Source organism: Anastrepha obliqua, chromosome 3, assembly GCF_027943255.1.
Source record: "Anastrepha obliqua isolate idAnaObli1 chromosome 3, idAnaObli1_1.0, whole genome shotgun sequence".
Classification (NCBI taxonomy): domain Eukaryota; kingdom Metazoa; phylum Arthropoda; class Insecta; order Diptera; family Tephritidae; genus Anastrepha; species Anastrepha obliqua.
This window is the reverse complement of record NC_072894.1, coordinates 60,119,611-60,136,954: the sequence shown is the minus strand read 5'-3', so window position 1 is coordinate 60,136,954 and position 17,344 is coordinate 60,119,611. Positions and strand designations below refer to the sequence as shown.

Genomic DNA, 17,344 nt, shown 5'->3' with positions numbered 1-17,344 from the left:
CTCCTCCTTCAATTTGTGGTGTGCGTGTACAGGGTTGGCCATATTAAACTGACCCATTGAGTAACCCTATAACTTTTTACTGTAATTTGAAATCTAAGGTTTACGTCAACAAGCCAAAGACACTAGGCGCACTTAAGGCCAATATCCGACGGGAAATAGCCGCCATATCGGCCGAAACGCTGGCCAAAACTATCGAAAACGCCGAAAAACGGGCACATTACGCTATACGAGCTAAGGGCGACCTCTTGCGCGATATCATATTCAAAAAGTGATGTAAACGAATCTCCTTGAACTAAATTAAATGTTTTTCACAATGAAACACAAAAAAATGTTTCTTTTTCCATATTTTTTTAATAATCACATGGGTAAGTTTAAGATGGCCAACCCTGTACATATCCAAATACGTGCTAAGGGCGACCACTTGCGCGATATCATATTCAAAAAGTGATGTAAACGAATCTCCTTGAACTAAATTAAATGTTTTTCACAATGAAACACAAAAAAATGTTTCTTTTTCCATATTTTTTTAATAATCACATGGGTCAGTTTAATATGGCCAACCCTGTATATGTTTTCCTCAAACGATTGTTTATGAGGAGGCTTTTCATGCCAGGTATATAGAAAAAAAGCTGTTCCTATTATATGGTGTTGCATGCACGAGGATTCGAATATGTGCACTTCCGAATGATAGTCACGCACCAATCCATTCGGCTATGGTGGCCGCACGCCAGGCCTTGACCAATTGAGACTGGTCTCCAATTATCGCTTGAAGATATCAAGAGCTGACTGCTGACGCTATTCAATAGAGTTCTGCATTGATTTATCTATCCCGATCAATCCTGCAGTCGTCATTGTAGAAGTGGTGGAATCAGATAGATATGCTTAATACCCACTTTCTATTTGAATTCTGCTGCCTGTCTGTTATTAACAGGTTAAAAAGTGATAATCTTACCATGCCCCACCATACTTTCCTTACTTAAAATGCAAGTGTATTAGTTGAAGATCAACATCAAAGTATAAATGGTATGACGTAATTTATACTTCGAATAATATTTTTCAAGTAGTAACTTATGTCAGCAAAATTAAATAATAAAACCATTAAATAGCAGCCTTAAAAATAATACACCATAAATTTGTCGTTAAACATATCTTCACACACAAATTTGGTAAATATAGATTTTATTATTGCAATTTTTCCAATTTTGCCAAAAAAAAAAAAATTATGAATTATCTGGCGCAGTTGGTTTTTGTTTTGTGTGCTGCCATTATCATATCGAAATGGCGGCATAATAAAATATATAATCATAAATAAAACCCTATCAAACGAGCAGATTTGTATATGGTCCAAACAAACCGCAACTTAACTTAAATGAAAAAAGCTTGACACAAATCGCTTTAGGGATTCACCAATGACTTGATTAGCTCATCATCTGCTGAGATATCCATGTGATTGAAACGTGAACGACTTATCAGACGTTCTTCGTCGTCCATCAGTCCATATACCTCTTCAATCGGTAGTGACACTTCGATCTCATTGGGGGTCAATAATTTACGTGCGTCCTTACGGAAATTATCAATCGTCTTACGCATATCCTCATGTGCCAAAATGAAGCTCTTCAGTGAGGCAATTTCATTCTCTTTGGCGCAACGCAAACATTTCGATTCAATTTTGTCAATATCTGCGATTAGACGAATGAATAGAAAGTCGGCATAACGTTTCTTCACTTCCAGCTGTGAGAGTTCATCGAACCATGTGAACGAACGCGTATTCATGATAATGATGAAGGCTAGAAAAATTACTTTGATGAGTACAACAATCAAAATGAGTACGAGTGCAAAATGCTCCAGTTCATTGTAGCAGAAATCGAGCAGGTCCTTCCAGTAAATGAGATCACGGCTATTGTGCTTGAGTTCGTAGTGCAAAAAGCCGATGAAAACCACCGTAAAAACGGAAACGAACCAAATGTACGGGTAGTGTTCTTGAAAAAATTGATGCAGCTTTTGGCATAACTTTCGAACTGTGAGCATGTTTAATAACTTTTTAATGAACAAATTTATATTATTTTTTTCGGAAATAATTGTTTCTGAAATTTTGTACATAGTTAATTTTGACAAGAACGTTTCTATTTTCATTTTTATTTATATGATTTAGCTTGTGACATTGATACATTTTTTGGTTAAGTTGCAGAACTTTAAGTAAAGGAAATGTAAAAATATTTATACAAGGTGGCGATAATTCATCTTTCAATTTCGTTTTCGAATAAGTTTTTTACTAAATAAAAAAATAATGTTTTTGGGTGATGGACACCTTTATTTTATATGTAATATAAAACAGCTAATAACTTTTATTGTAGAAAGGATAAAATCCTAAATAAACGATGAAGAAGAAGAGGAAGATATTATAGGTTGAGTGCGCGCTGACCAATGTAATTGGTGTAGAATCGGTATTCGTCAAATGCAATGATTTCGGAACAACTTTGTAAAGGGATGTTCAATAAGCTCGTTTTACATTTAAATTAAAAAAAAATGCAGGAAATTTTTGTTAAAAAAGTGAGCTTCAGATTATTTCAGGAGACCTTTTAATTTGGTTTTGTTTTTGTTTTAATTACGTGGTTTTACTTGCATATGAGTAAATATTTGAATATTAAACTAATTTAACTACCTCATGCTATCGAAGGTATAATACATTCTAATCCTACCTTATATGGAAGAGAATTTTCCGGTGATTTGGAAATTTTATAAAGACAATCAGAAGCAAACTTCTCGATTTGAAACACAGTTTTCCGAAGACTATTCGATTCATGTTCTGGATTAAGTATCTTCGAGTGCCGAATTTAATCCAATAGAATGTGTAGAAGAAAGTTAAAAATAAAAGTAAGTAAAAGTAAAGGCAATAATTATTTTGTATACAAAATCTCTAAGCCCACACATTTCTAATACAACTATCACAGTCAACATAAGATAACAGCAAAGTTGAGTTAAATTGGACCTGAAACATGGCTCACAAACTTTGAGGTTGCAGTTTGCTTAAAAACTTGGGCATTTAAATGCGTTGCTTAACTTTAGTTAATCGTAAACTGCAGTTAGAACTCATACAAGGTGAAGTCCAGAATACACAAAACTGACGTCATAAAATGTTTTTGATGGCACCATCTTTTTGAGTCTCTTGTTGACTTTCAATGAAAGCTTGGTGACATTCGGTTCAGTGGAAGCGAATTTATTGCGTCTAAAGTGTCAGTATCTATATTTCATCGGTACAAAAATGAGTTTCGAACAAAGAGGTAATATAAAATTTTGTTTTAAAATCGATAAAACGTTTACCGAAACATTTAAATTGATGAAAAAATTTATGGTGATGATTGTCTCGTGCCAGAGTTCGTCAGTGGTTTACACGTTTCAGAGATGGTTGTGAGGTGAACATACGGGCCGCCCAAAGTCAGTAATCACCGAAAACTCCATCGAAATTGTTTGTAAATTTATTAAAAATGAACCGAAATCATCGTTGAAATTCATGAAATCGGAGTTGACTATCTCCAAAATATTGCAGATAAATTCGTCCGATTCGTACTAGCTCTGTCTAGAAAAGAAAGCAGAACTATCGTAGGTATGCTGACAGGCCACAATTTGCTAGCGGCGCACGCATACAAGATAGGAATCACAAACAACGATAGCTGCAGATTTTGCAATGAACTAGAAGAGAGAGAAACGATAGAACACCTTATATGTTCCTGTCCTGCATTAGCTAGAACCAGATTAAAATGCTTAGGAGCTTTACAATATGAGAAGTTAGAAAACCTCTCGGGGATAGAGCTCCAAAGTTTACTTAGATTAGCAAAAAAACGCAGACGTATTACAAGATGTCTACTGCAAAGAAAAGTAAGGGTCTAGCTCTATGATTGTTATGTGATGGCTTTCAGCCAGCTAGGTCAACCTAACCTAACCTATCTCCAAAATATCGATTTATCGCCTTTTAACTAAAAATTTGGGCTTACGAAAGGTTTGTGCACGTTTCACTCAGCACAAGTTAACTGAGGACCAAAAATTTCTCAGAATTCTGCATTCGAAAGAATTCATCAAAGAGGCGAGAAAAGACGAGAACTTCCTTTACAACATTCTAACTGGGGATGAAACTTGGTTTTTCCAACATGAACCTGAAACTAAACTTCAAAGAGCCGAATGGAAGGCCCAAGACGAGCTACCACCCAAAAAATCTCGTTTGGAGAAGTCAAAAATCAAGTCGATGCTCATTTGTTTTTACGATTCCAAGGGAATTGTCCGCAAGGAGTTCGTGCCAACGGGCCAAACCGTCCATACAATTTTCTATCTTGGCGTTTTGAAGCGTTAGTTGCATCGCATTCGTCGAATTCGCCGAATACCGCGAAGGAGGAAACTGGCGCATATTGCATGATAATGCACCATCTCATCGACCCACGTTTGTGACTGATTTTTTGACCAGAAATCGCATTTTAACCTTCAATCACTCCCCATATTCGCCTGATATGGCTCCCTGTGACTTCTACATACCTATTCCGAAAATTGCATTTAGCCATGAAAGGAAAACGTTTTGCGTCCGTAGAGGCCATTCGAAAGGCTTGTACCGACATCCTGAACGACATTCTGGTCAATGACTTGAAACACTCTTTTTAAAAGCTTTTAGATCGCGCCAAACATTGTAACGAGGCCACTACACCTTGTATTTTATTACTGTTTTTATTGCTTCAAATCTTGGCCTACAGCATTAGTGATGATGTTTATGCTCAAAGTACTAACTTTAAACACCGCTTCCGATGAATCTGACTTTTTGTCATGTACTTGTAATTTATATACTCACTAAAACTGCATAGAATTAATGATAGGCTGATATTTGTTGGCGTAACATCAGTTTGAAAACAGTGAATTTCCCTGCTGGGCAAATAGTGTAGGTGTTCGAGATTAATATGTACCATTTCCTTGGAAAATCAATCAAGGCATTTTACGTACTACATAAAAAAGCTCTCTTTTTTATTACAGTTATGAACCCTGCATATATGCAATCGTCATGGAAATCTTACGCGCATGTTCACAAACATTTTTATTCATGTTGCACCATATACATATGAAGATTTTGCACAATTTTGATGCACGTGCCCAATACAACTTTATATTACCGTGGAGGTATGCACAAATACATACAAGGAATTTAGCATCAAGTGTGAACGTGCAATCACATATTTCATATAATATTAAATATTGCAAAATTTATTGAAATTACCATGTTTTATATCAGTTTCTTTTTGGCCCTACAATAGACCTCCTTTAAGTGTGTATTTAGCATTTAAAGGGCCTTTCAAAAGACGCGCCTAGGTTTTGTTTTAAAATAAAAATGTAAACAATTAAATTCGTTCAGGTTTCACTATTTTTATTCAAAATACGGCTCTTATCAATTATATGTAAAAAATAATATCATTTTCATTTCGTGAAAACGACTACAGGTAAAATCGGTCAAATACTCGATTCAGGAATGCCTAATTGTTCAGAACATTGAGATATCGACGTTGAATGTTGTCCAGCAACACTTTGAGCTAAAGCAGCAATATTCTCAATAGATCCTTTTTTGATCTGTCTCTATGCTCGACAGAACCAATTTTTCTATCGACGTTTGAATTGTCGACTCATTTGGACAATTATAGGTAGGGCCATGTAAAATTTGCTTTTTGAATCGGCTATAAAAAAAACTAATCAATATTTTTTCAAACTTTTTGTTTTAGTTTGAAGATTGAACATTGTCGTTTAAGAATGAAAAATAATATCGTTCAAATAACTGCCACGACTGGCTTTACAGTAGGCCATTCGATCAACCCAATTTTTAAGCACATATTCGATGGTTTGGGCTCCAATTTCATGAATGGCAACATCGATTTCGTGTTTTAAAGCATCAATCGTCTCTGGATGGTTCGCATAGCATTTGTCCTTAACGGCTCCACACAAAAAATAGTCCAACGGGCTTAAATTACAGCTCCGAGGCGGCCAATTGATATCGGAATTTCGGCTGATTATTCGGTTTTCAAAAACGGTAGCCAAAAGTTCAAGTGTAACTTTGGCAGTGTACAAGTTGCACCGTCCTATTGAAACCAAATGTCGTCCATGTCATTCTCTTCAATTTTTGGAAATAACTCGTTGAGCATGTCACGGGAATGCTCCAAAAAAATGGCCCGATGATGCCGCCAGACCCAAAACCGCACCAAACAGTAACTCGTTGTGGATGCATTTGCTTCTCTACAGTAACGTGTGGATTTTCTGAGCCCCAAATCTGACAATTTTGCTTATTGACTTAGCCACCGATGTGAAAACCCGAAAAGAAGAAGAAGACTCACCATTTTGGAAATAGGTTTTTAATATTTCCCAATTTTGTTCAAGCGTATAGCGTTCCATTTCGTAAATGTCAAACCTTTAAGTAAATTATGAACACATTTGACACGTCATTTGTGTTACCATTCTCAAAAAAATAGGTGGTTCAAGAAGAAAACGCCATATGGCCCACCCTGTATTTCCACCAAAAAAATCACTAATTTTACGATATTTTGCTCTTAAAGATCAACCATTTTCATTATAAGATTCGATAATTTTCAGGTTTTGTGTCCTGCCTGTCTACTTATCAAATGTCAACGATGACATAAAAAAGTCTAAGAATTATTCTCTACTTATATCTAGTTGGCACTTTTGGAAGGCCCTTTATATCATATCCTTAGAGTTTTTATTTTCAAAATCTGCATCAAATTGCAACATCTAAGATTGCTCATATATTGTTGGCAGGAAAGATAGAAAATATTTATTTACGTACCTGTTGCTTGCACGTTGTTCAAATCGCTGGGGAATTTATGAGTTGCCAGTTTGTTTTTGCCAATTAGTTACCTTGAAATGTAGCAGAAGTCTTTCAATAAAACAGTTGGATACAAATTGGAAACATATATTTACTCCGTTGTGCATACATATGTAAGCGTGCTTCTTTTTAAAATAAAAAAAAAAAAAAATGAGAAAAATCAGTTTTTTTCGAAAGATGAAACATTCCCAATATTTATGAAATGTGTTTTCATTCATGTGGCTGCCTTGGCTGTGCGGTTAATGGAATGTTTGTATAACATTAGTCTTAAACGACACCATTCAAAAAAGCTGCCAACTGAAATCGGTTAGATGGCTGATAACGCGTCAAGCGGACTTGGCATGGCACTCCATCCTGCAGAAACCAAAGCCCTGTGTTCAATTTCTGTCCACAAAAACGCTTTTATCATGTCTCTGAAATGCTCATCCTTGACCAAAATGGCGTTTTCAGCACTATTTTAAAAGGAAAATGGGCCAATGATGTCTCGCTCTGAGGATGCATTAGACCTTCGACAATGGCGATCCCCAAATGCGGCAATTAGCTTCATCCGAACACATGATTTTGAATTATTTTTACTAAACATATGATTATAAAAGAAACCACTATATAGACCATCCTGTATATATTATATAAAACTCAGTTTGAAAAACCCGGCAACTCCAAATTCGTCACTGTCTTCTAAAATCGTCGGAAAACGAGTAAAGCGAACAATTTTGGCTTTTTAAAAAAGAGGGGAGGGTGGTTCAGACATCTCAGCTCTAGCTCGTAAAATTTTTGTATTTGCGATATGCATTGTGACCCTCTTAACCTTTGTATACAATTTTGTGGTCGAAACTGGTCGAAACAATGTGCTTTTTCAGAAATATCTACCCATAAAAACAAACCCTATTCTATTGCAAAATACCTGTTGTTCAGTTATTTAGAATTTATGGTTTTTCAAATTAAGTGAAGAGATTTGCAGCCGAAATATAGTCCCCTAACCGATTCAATTGACTGAGTTAGGTATGTCTTTTAAGTTTTAATCTACATACATATTAGAGGGTGGCGCAAAATTAACCATTCAACTTTTTACTAAAAACAAAAATTATTTTGAATGACGGAAATCTCCATTGCTTGTCTGTTTGTATGCTGCAGCTGTCTAGCTCACAAGTGTCAAATATGATTGCCGTAGGACGATATTTGCAAATATTATAAATCTTTCCATAATTGATTAATTTTGCGCCACCTTTTATAACATTTTAAAATAATATTAAAGTTCAGGTTCCGACTTTAAGCTCGGATTTTAAGGCTATATTTGGAATTTCGTGTAAGCAGTTGTTATTATTCGATCAGATTCAAAATGTTTGCTAAATAGTTCCACACTTTTTTAAATTTGTTGCGTAGTGTCATGTTCTAATGCTCTTTTAACAGCAATATTATAGGCAATTCGGTAGAATTTGAATATATTTTTTTTAACTTGTAGCACCAATTACCCTTACGTCAGGCTTTCTACCAGTGCTACTGTTCAGACCGCTTGCGCAGCTGATACCCAACATGAGCTGACTGTTAGTTGGCTAAATGACACTCCAGAGTATTGTTTACAAGCGCCCGAAAAAAACAAAATCAGTAATGGATTTCAAACGTAATAGTGTGATTGCTTTATATTTGGGTGGAAAATCTCAAGCAGCGATAGCTCGTGAGCTCGAGCACCTTAAAGTAAATAAGTTTTTGTTTATCGCACCATTACTCGTTACAATGGTACTGGTAGCATCGCGAAACGTCATGGAGGTGGTCATCAGAAGTCTGCAACGTCACGTGAAATCGTTCAAAAAGTGAAGAAGCGACTTGAGCGAAATCTCCGACGAAGTGCCAACCAAACGGCAAAAGAACGGAAAATAACTGATCGTAGGATCAGCCGCAAATTAAATACATAAGTACTTTTGATGTTTAAGTAAAAAGATATATTTTATTTGTATCAATATGTACTTATGTCAATTATAAACTGAAGTACACATGCTTCAGTATATTATAAGACTGACTTATTTCTATGCTTAATCGTCTATTTATAGGCTCTGGTTTCTTTTGTTAATTGTTTGCTGATAATAGAAATATACTATTTGCTGATAATGTTTCTTTAGTTTATTGTTTGCTGATAATATACCATTTGCTGATAATGTTTATTTAGTTTACTATTTGCTGAATAGGAATAGGAATATTTTTAAAACTAAACTACTGATTCTGTATCATACATTGGATGATGTCATCGTTTACAGTAGTGTGTTTTCTGTTACACTAACTCGCATACTGAAACATTATCTCGAAGACAATCCTTACAATATCCAAAAGACGTATGATCTCGCACCAAAGCAGCAAGAAGTCAGACTTGAGAGATCGAAGGAGTTGTTTCGCTTGGCCGAAAGTGGTCAATTGAGTTTTCTGATGAAACAATTTTTCAAATTGAGCAATTCGTTAACTCCCAAATTTTGACTCCTTAAACTCCCTATTTGACCGACCGTTCCTACGAGAATTTGAGTTATCGATTGGCCACCAAGAGGCAGCACCTGCCACAGGTAATGGTTTAGGCCACTGTAACCGCAGATGGGCATACTCCAATTGCTTTCATTGAGCCTGGCATAAAGGTAAATGCGAAAGTATTCTGGAGGTTACTTTGAAGTCGTCGGTAGACAAACATTTCGGTAGCAGACCATTGGACTCGATACCGTCTTAAAAAGCTCGAGTAAATCTAGAATGACTAAAAAACAACTTTCCGAACTTCTTAACGACCACACAATGGGTCTCAAATTCACCAGAAGCGAATCGGATTATTCTCTTTGGACCATTTTTGAGAGTAAGGCCCGAAATAAAAGATTCACCGGTTTCGAGGCGCTGAAAAAAGCCATTGTCCGCGTGTGAGCCAAAATACCTGCAAGTCACATTTGGCAGCATTCTCAAGGCCACACTCAAGAGAAAAGGTGATCATATCCATCAAAAGTAAATTGATTCTTAATTTTGTATTAATTGAATAAAAGCTACTTTTAATTGAATAAAAGCTAATTTACAAGCTAAATTTATGGCTTTTTTAATTGGTTACGATTTGAGTGCTAATATATATGATGTATGATATAATCGGCACTTACACCATTTTCGGGTGTTTGGGCGAAATCCTCCTCCTATTTGTGGTCTTGATGTTGTTCCACAAATGGAGTGACCTACAGCTTTACGGCGACTCTGAACGGCAGATATTTTTAATGATAAGGTTTTTCATGACACAAATATGCATGCCTGCCATTGTCTGGCGAGAAGCCAGAGATTCTACTACTATTTGTTGTTTTGAACCTGTGCACTTTCGAATGGTAGTCACACACCAATCATTCGGCTACGGTGGCCGCCATGTAGATGTTGAAATAATTTCCTGAACAGTTCGCATACAACTTGTTTTTTTGAAGTGAAAACTTCTTTAGAATCGTTGGGAGTGATTTCAGACTCCATGAAACAAAAAAGCGACACTAAAAAGAGACATATACGTATGTGCGTGTGGCTGCGTAGTATTGTAGTATGTATACTACACTGCCTGTTACTTGCTTTGGTGTTAAGTTCAAGCGTCATACGTATGTATGTTTGGATGTATTCTAGTACGCATGTGTGTGCGCCTGCGTATTACGGAGTCACGGTGAGCGAGAAGGCATTATGTATACCTATACTACACTACCTAATATATACTTGCTTAGACCAAGCGTCCTACGAATGTTTGTGTGTATGTTAGTACGTCTGTGCTGTATTGCGTCTGTATTTTTATATTCGTAAATATTTTCATTTTTAAATATTTACCGCAATTATGCCGAAAAAAATACAGAAAAGTGTCGGGAATATCGACAGAAAAAAAAATATTGTAACATCACGGAATTCATTCACGAAAATTTAATAAAGTATACACAACAAGTATCGCGGATAATTAGAAGAGATTAAGATAAAGTTCCAATGATTTTAAGTAGCGATTTTAACGTAAATTTTGCATTGGACACAGCGGTTCCTTTAATTGACTTTCTCAATACAACATTCAATTTAAAAATGTGTAACAATCGCACTGAATCGACAACACGATCAAAAACAACAATTGACGCGGTATTTCAAAGATATGTTGACAACATCGAAACCAAAGCATTTGTATCATATTTTAGCTATCATAAGCCACTCGTATCATTTGTTGAAATTGAAAACATTGAGGATGAATAATAATAAAATGAAGAAAATAAAATATGAACTTTATAGCAATATTATAATGAACCTATAATTATCCCGCTCCTAATGCTGCGTTCGTCTCATTCTCTCTCAGTTTGTTTTACGGAAGGTTTCACTTCTATCGCGTCTAACCGTTAGACTGGTATTTTTTTTTTTGACGTGATAACGTCTTATAATTCGATTTAACAGGCTGCACGCACGAAAAAATGTGTCGTTACCTTGCTCATTACTGTTCATATGTAGTTACCTTGCTCATATTAGTGTTACCTTGCTCATTAGTGTTACCTTGCTCATATTAGTGTTACCTTGCTCATATTAGTGTTACCTTGCTCATATTAGTGTTACCTTGCTCTTTAGTATTACCTTGCTCATTAGTGTTACCTTGCTCATATTAGTGTTACCTTGCTCATATTAGTGTTACCTTGCTCATATTAGTGTTACCTTGCTCTTTAGTATTACCTTGCTCATTAGTGTTACCTTGCTCATATTAGTGTTACCTTGCTCATATTAGTGTTACCTTGCTCATATTAGTGTTACCTTGCTCATATTAGTGTTACCTTGCTCTTTAGTATTACCTTGCTCATTAGTGTTACCTTGCTCATATTAGTGTTACCTTGCTCATATTAGTGTTACCTTGCTCATATTAGTGTTACCTTGCTCATATTAGTGTTACCTTGCTCATATTAGTGTTACCTTGCTCTTTAGTATTACCTTGCTCATTAGTGTTACCTTGCTCATTAGTGTTACCTTGCTCATATTAGTGTTACCTTGCTCATATTAGTGTTACCTTGCTCATATTAGTGTTACCTTGCTCATATGTAGTTACCTTGCTCATTGCATTGAATGAACTGCAAGCGAAAGCGCGGAAGGAACGACAAAGCAAACAAAGCAAACGAACGGCAACGTTCGACATCTTGCTCTCCCCTACTTAAGTGAGCGTATATATGTATGTATATGCGCATATGTATATTACATATATAAATTCACGTATTTGTATTTGCATATGCCTTCTTATTGATTATTATTAATTTGATTTACTTGAAGAATTTAAAATAAAACCAAGTTTGTTAATAATACCTGTTGTTTTAATGTTACTATTATTAATTTTTTTATTATATATGAAGGAAAAAATGTATGGTATATTAATATTTACCATATCTATACTAATATTATAAAGAGGAAAACTTTGTTTGTTTGGTTGTAATGAATAGGCTCAAAAACTACTGGACCGATTTTAAAAATTCTTTCACCATTCGAAAGCTACATCACGAGTAACATGGATTATATTTTATTTTAGAAATAGGGCTCGAGATATAGGTCAAAACGTGGACCCGGGTAACCTTCGGATGTGTATGTACAATATGGGTATCAAATGAAAGCTGTTGATAAGTGCTTTAATACGGGGTAATTTTCATACCTATTGATGACTAGGGTCTGGAAATATATGCCAAAACGTGGACCCGCCGTGTCTTTGCACCGAATTAAACCAAACTTCCACACATTGTTAAGGAGGTATTGAAGATGGTTTCCGTATAGTTTGGGTACCTATTGGTAGATAGGGTCTCGAGATATAGGTAAAAACGTGGACCCGGGTAACCTTCGGATGTGTATGTACAATATGGGTATCAAATGGAAGCTGTTGGTGAATGCTTTAGTTCAGAGTATTTCCATCCGCTCCGTGACTATGGTCTCGAGATAGAGACCAAAACGTGGACCCTAGAATGTGTTTGTACAATATGGATATCAAATGAAAGCTGTTGATAAGTGCTTTAATACGGGGTAATTTTCATACCTATTGATGACTAGGGTCTCGAAATATATGCCAAAACGTGGACCCACCGTGACTTTGAACCGAATTAAACCAAACTGACACACATTGTTAAGTAGGTATTGAAGATGATTTCCGTATAGTTTGAATACCTATTGGTAGATAGGGTCTCAAGATATAGGTCAAAACGTGGACCCGGGTAACCTTCGGACGTGTATGTACAATATGGGTATCAAATGAAAGCTGTTGGTGAATGCTTTAGTACAGAATATTTTTCATGCCGCTCCGTGACTGGGGTCTCGAGATATAGGTCAAAACGTGGACCCGGGTAACCTTTGGTTGTGTATGTACAATATGGGTATCAAATGAAAGCTGTTGATAAGTGCTTTAATACGGGGTAATTTGTTATGTTATGTTATGTTATGTTATGTTATGTTATGTTATGTTATGTTATGTTATGTTATGTTATGTTATGTTATGTTATGTTATGTTATGTTATGTTATGTTATGTTATGTTATGTTATGTTATGTTATGTTATGTTATGTTATGTTATGTTATGTTATGTTATGTTATGTTATGTTATGTTGTGTTGTGTTGTGTTGTGTTGTGTTGTGTTGTGTTGTGTTGTGTTGTGTTGTGTTGTGTTGTGTTGTGTTGTGTTGTGTTGTGTTGTGTTGTGTTGTGTTGTGTTGTGTTGTGTTGTGTTGTGTTGTGTTGTGTTGTGTTGTGTTGTGTTGTGTTGTGTTGTGTTGTGTTGTGTTGTGTTGTGTTGTGTTGTGTTGTGTTGTGTTGTGTTGTGTTGTGTTGTGTTGTGTTGTGTTGTGTTGTGTTGTGTTGTGTTGTGTTGTGTTGTGTTGTGTTGTGTTGTGTTGTGTTGTGTTGTGTTGTGTTGTGTTGTGTTGTGTTGTGTTGTGTTGTGTTGTGTTGTGTTGTGTTGTGTTGTGTTGTGTTGTGTTGTGTTGTGTTGTGTTGTGTTGTGTTGTGTTGTGTTGTGTTGTGTTGTGTTGTGTTGTGTTGTGTTGTGTTGTGTTGTGTTGTGTTGTGTTGTGTTGTGTTGTGTTTTGTTGTGTTGTGTTGTGTTGTGTTGTGTTGTGTTGTGTTGTGTTGTGTTGTGTTGTGTTGTGTTGTGTTGTGTTGTGTTGTGTTGTGTTGTGTTATGTTATGTTGTGTTATGTTATGTTATGTTATGTTAAAGTATATTATGTTATGTTAATGTTAACTCATTCTCTATATCCATACAAAATATCTATCAAACAAATAAAATTAAAATTTTCTTTTGAAAAATGCAACCATTCAATCAGTATTTTCTTATGACGTTATCACGTTAAACTATCGTCAGTAAACCGACTTTACAGACAACCTCTTTTTTTTTAACTAATGTTTAAAGTGGGAAACACTCAGTGAAAAAATGTACGTTCAAAACTTTATCATCTTTCAGGGCTTGGTTCAAATAGATGATTTTTATTATATTAGTTGACATACTTTTGAACTATTCACAAGACCATTGAAGTAACATTTAAAAAAAAAAAAGAACAAATTTTAAATAATCCTTAAGATCGAATAACTAGAAAACGGTTAATTTTGGGCATCGTGCTGTTTTAAGAAATTAATTAAAAATTACCTACATAAAAATGCCCTTAAATACCTATGACGACGTTTCCAGTAAGATAGATTGTAATAGATTGTCATGGCAACAGGTATTGCATGTGCGCAAACACAAATACATAAATGTATGTATCGAGTGTATTTTTATGAGCTTGAGAACTTAAAATGGTAACACAAAACATAAATGTAGTTGGCACGAATTTTTTTATTATAATCTAGTAGATAATTTTACTGCATGTATTTTTTTATTATGATGCCGATTATATGCCAGATATGACTGCCACGACTACAATTTACATGATCCATTCGATCAGTTAAATTTTTTACTTCTTTTTCCAAAAGAATCTGGGCGATATCGATATTTAGCTGATTATTTTTTGTGAACAAACAAAACAACAGTCAGCATTGCTCGATAGCGCAATTCGCTATTTCCCGTAACTATGGCTCCTTCCTGATTTCGAAAGAAATAAGAACCGATGATACCGCCAGTGCTCGAACTTCGTGAACAAAACTATTTCTTTTTTTTTCAAGTTAAATTTCCACAATTTAGAAGCGTTGTTGTGGCGTTAAACGATTCATGATGACTTGCCAAATCTCACTTACCTGAAACTTCAACACAGTTTGCCGTTCTCAGTCGTCAAACCAGAGTTATGGATATCTATAGTTCTCATACAGCTAAAAGAACACCCGTTGTAAGAGCATTTATAGAATTTCCACATTTAATATTAATTATACAATCGGAAAGCGTACAGAGTAGCACTCATCTACATCTGCATATAAAGCCACCTGCAAGACTTGAGGGGGAATAGAAAATGTTATGATTTTTGGTACATAAATACGAGTAAGTACATAATTGCGCTTATAATACTACAGCCAGTGACTTTCATATTAGCATGCTGATACGTGTGACTTGATGAATGTATTTATGGAGCTAAATATGCGTTTTGCTTGCATTACCTAGGTTTTATGGCCTTTAAAGGGTTATGAGTAGTCTTTTGTTTGGCCGAAATGTTAATTAAAACGCAATAAATTCCATTTACCCTCAATTCTTAACTTTTTTAGTTTTACTACGTTCTCTCTCTTCTCTCAATGCATTGCTCACAACAACTTCTAACTCATATTGTTTGTCAAACTAACGGAAATTTAGATTGCATAATTGTTGTTCTTATATATACATACTATATGTAGTTGCATTTTATGGCATGCACTAATATTAATAATATCCAAATTCCTCCCGAATAAGGTGAGTGGCGCAAAAGATTAGAGTTTTGTTTTAACTTTTCAAAAAATAATTGGGACCTGGACTGTATGTTATAATTTGGCCTAATTTCTTTGTTTTTTAATTTAGCTATATTCATCAACGCAATTTCCATCAAAAACAACGCAATAATTTGAACGATTTATCTTCTGTCTCAGAATAGGGCACAGTTCCAGCGTTAACTTCTTCATTCGAGCGAAATTTCTTACCGACAAGCATTTTTTTACGGTCTGTGAACAGCCAGTAGTCGCTGGGAGCCAAATCTGGGGAATACGGTGGATATGGAAGCAATTTGAAGTTCAATTCATGTACTTTTGCCATTGCTTTGATTTACTTGTGACACGGTACGTGCCCTTGTTTTGGTCAGCAGTGAGCAAACGCAATATCCACTTTGAACAGAGCTTTCTCATAGTCTAATGCTTATGCAGTATGAAGCCAACACTTTCTTTTTATATCTTTACTATGTCAGTTAACTCACGCAAATTCACTTTTCTTTTCTGCTGTTACCGCCTCATTTGGACGTCCACTGCGTTGTGCATCATCGGTGTCTCTACGACCAAGTTTGAAGTCATCAAACCATCGTTTTGTTGTTGTTTCTGATAAAGCGGAGTCCCCGTAACACTTTTCAAGCCATTGCTTTGGTCATTGGTACTTTTTTTCATTAAGAAGCAGTACAAAATTAAATCACGAAATATCTTTTGATCCATTGTTTTGAAGATAACAAAAGTAGGGTCCTCTTAGCACAATAACCCACGAAATAATGAATAGAACATCCTGAAATTTGAACAGCTGTATTTTTAGGGTCATTACTAATTGAAAAAGGAGGCAATTAGGGACGCCAAGAAAGAGAGCTGGAGGAAATTTCGTTCGTCATTCGAATCCACCAGGGATTCTGCTAGGCTTAGCCGTGTTCTGTCCAAAGATCATTCAATGGCTTCTTGTCGTACTTGGACTGCTACGACAGAAGAATCGTTAGAACTTCTGTGGGAGGGGAAATATCAGGCGGAGTCAATATAATCCACATCATCTTGCAAAAGAAATAATTACAAAGGAGATTCCAGATGGGATCATTCCAAAGATGTTACAGGAAACCTTGGACTGTATCCTACCATGGCTAAAGGAAATTTTTAAAGCGTGTTTAAACCAAGGTCATATTCCAGATAGTTGGAAACTAGTCAAGGTCATCTTCATTCCAAAAATAGGCAGGAGGGGGCATGAATCAGCGAAGTACTATAGGCCAATCAGTCTTTCGTCTTTCCTGTTAAAAACCTTTGAAAGACTTTTTGATATGCACTTCAGAAGCTCTTTGGAGAGCTCTGGTATATCAACTGCACAAAATGCGTACCTTAAAGACAAATCTACGGAGACAGCGCTTCCCGAGGTAATCCGAACAATAGAGGGCTCTCTAGAGAACAAACATTATACCATGGCGGCATTCTTGGATATAGAAGGCGCCGTTAACAATGTTAGTACAGATGCCATCAAACGGGCGTTGATAGACTTAAAGGTGGACAATTGCATCAGTAATTGGGTCATCTCTATGCTAGAAACCAGGATCATCAAAGCTAATATGGGTAATATCAGCATAACCAAGAAGGTCCACGGGGGCACTCCACAAAGGGGGGTATTATCTCC

General features: G+C 35.8%; 1 protein-coding gene across 1 annotated transcript; it reads right to left on the bottom strand.

Annotated features, from left to right (window-relative positions):
• Positions 1-1,132: 1,132 nt before the first annotated feature.
• Positions 1,133-2,134, bottom strand: LOC129241641 (uncharacterized). The gene has a single exon (XM_054878079.1). It carries the CDS (start codon positions 2,131-2,133, stop codon positions 1,396-1,398), a length of 738 nt encoding a protein of 245 aa, XP_054734054.1. The 5' UTR covers position 2,134; the 3' UTR covers positions 1,133-1,395.
• Positions 2,135-17,344: the final 15,210 nt, after the last annotated feature.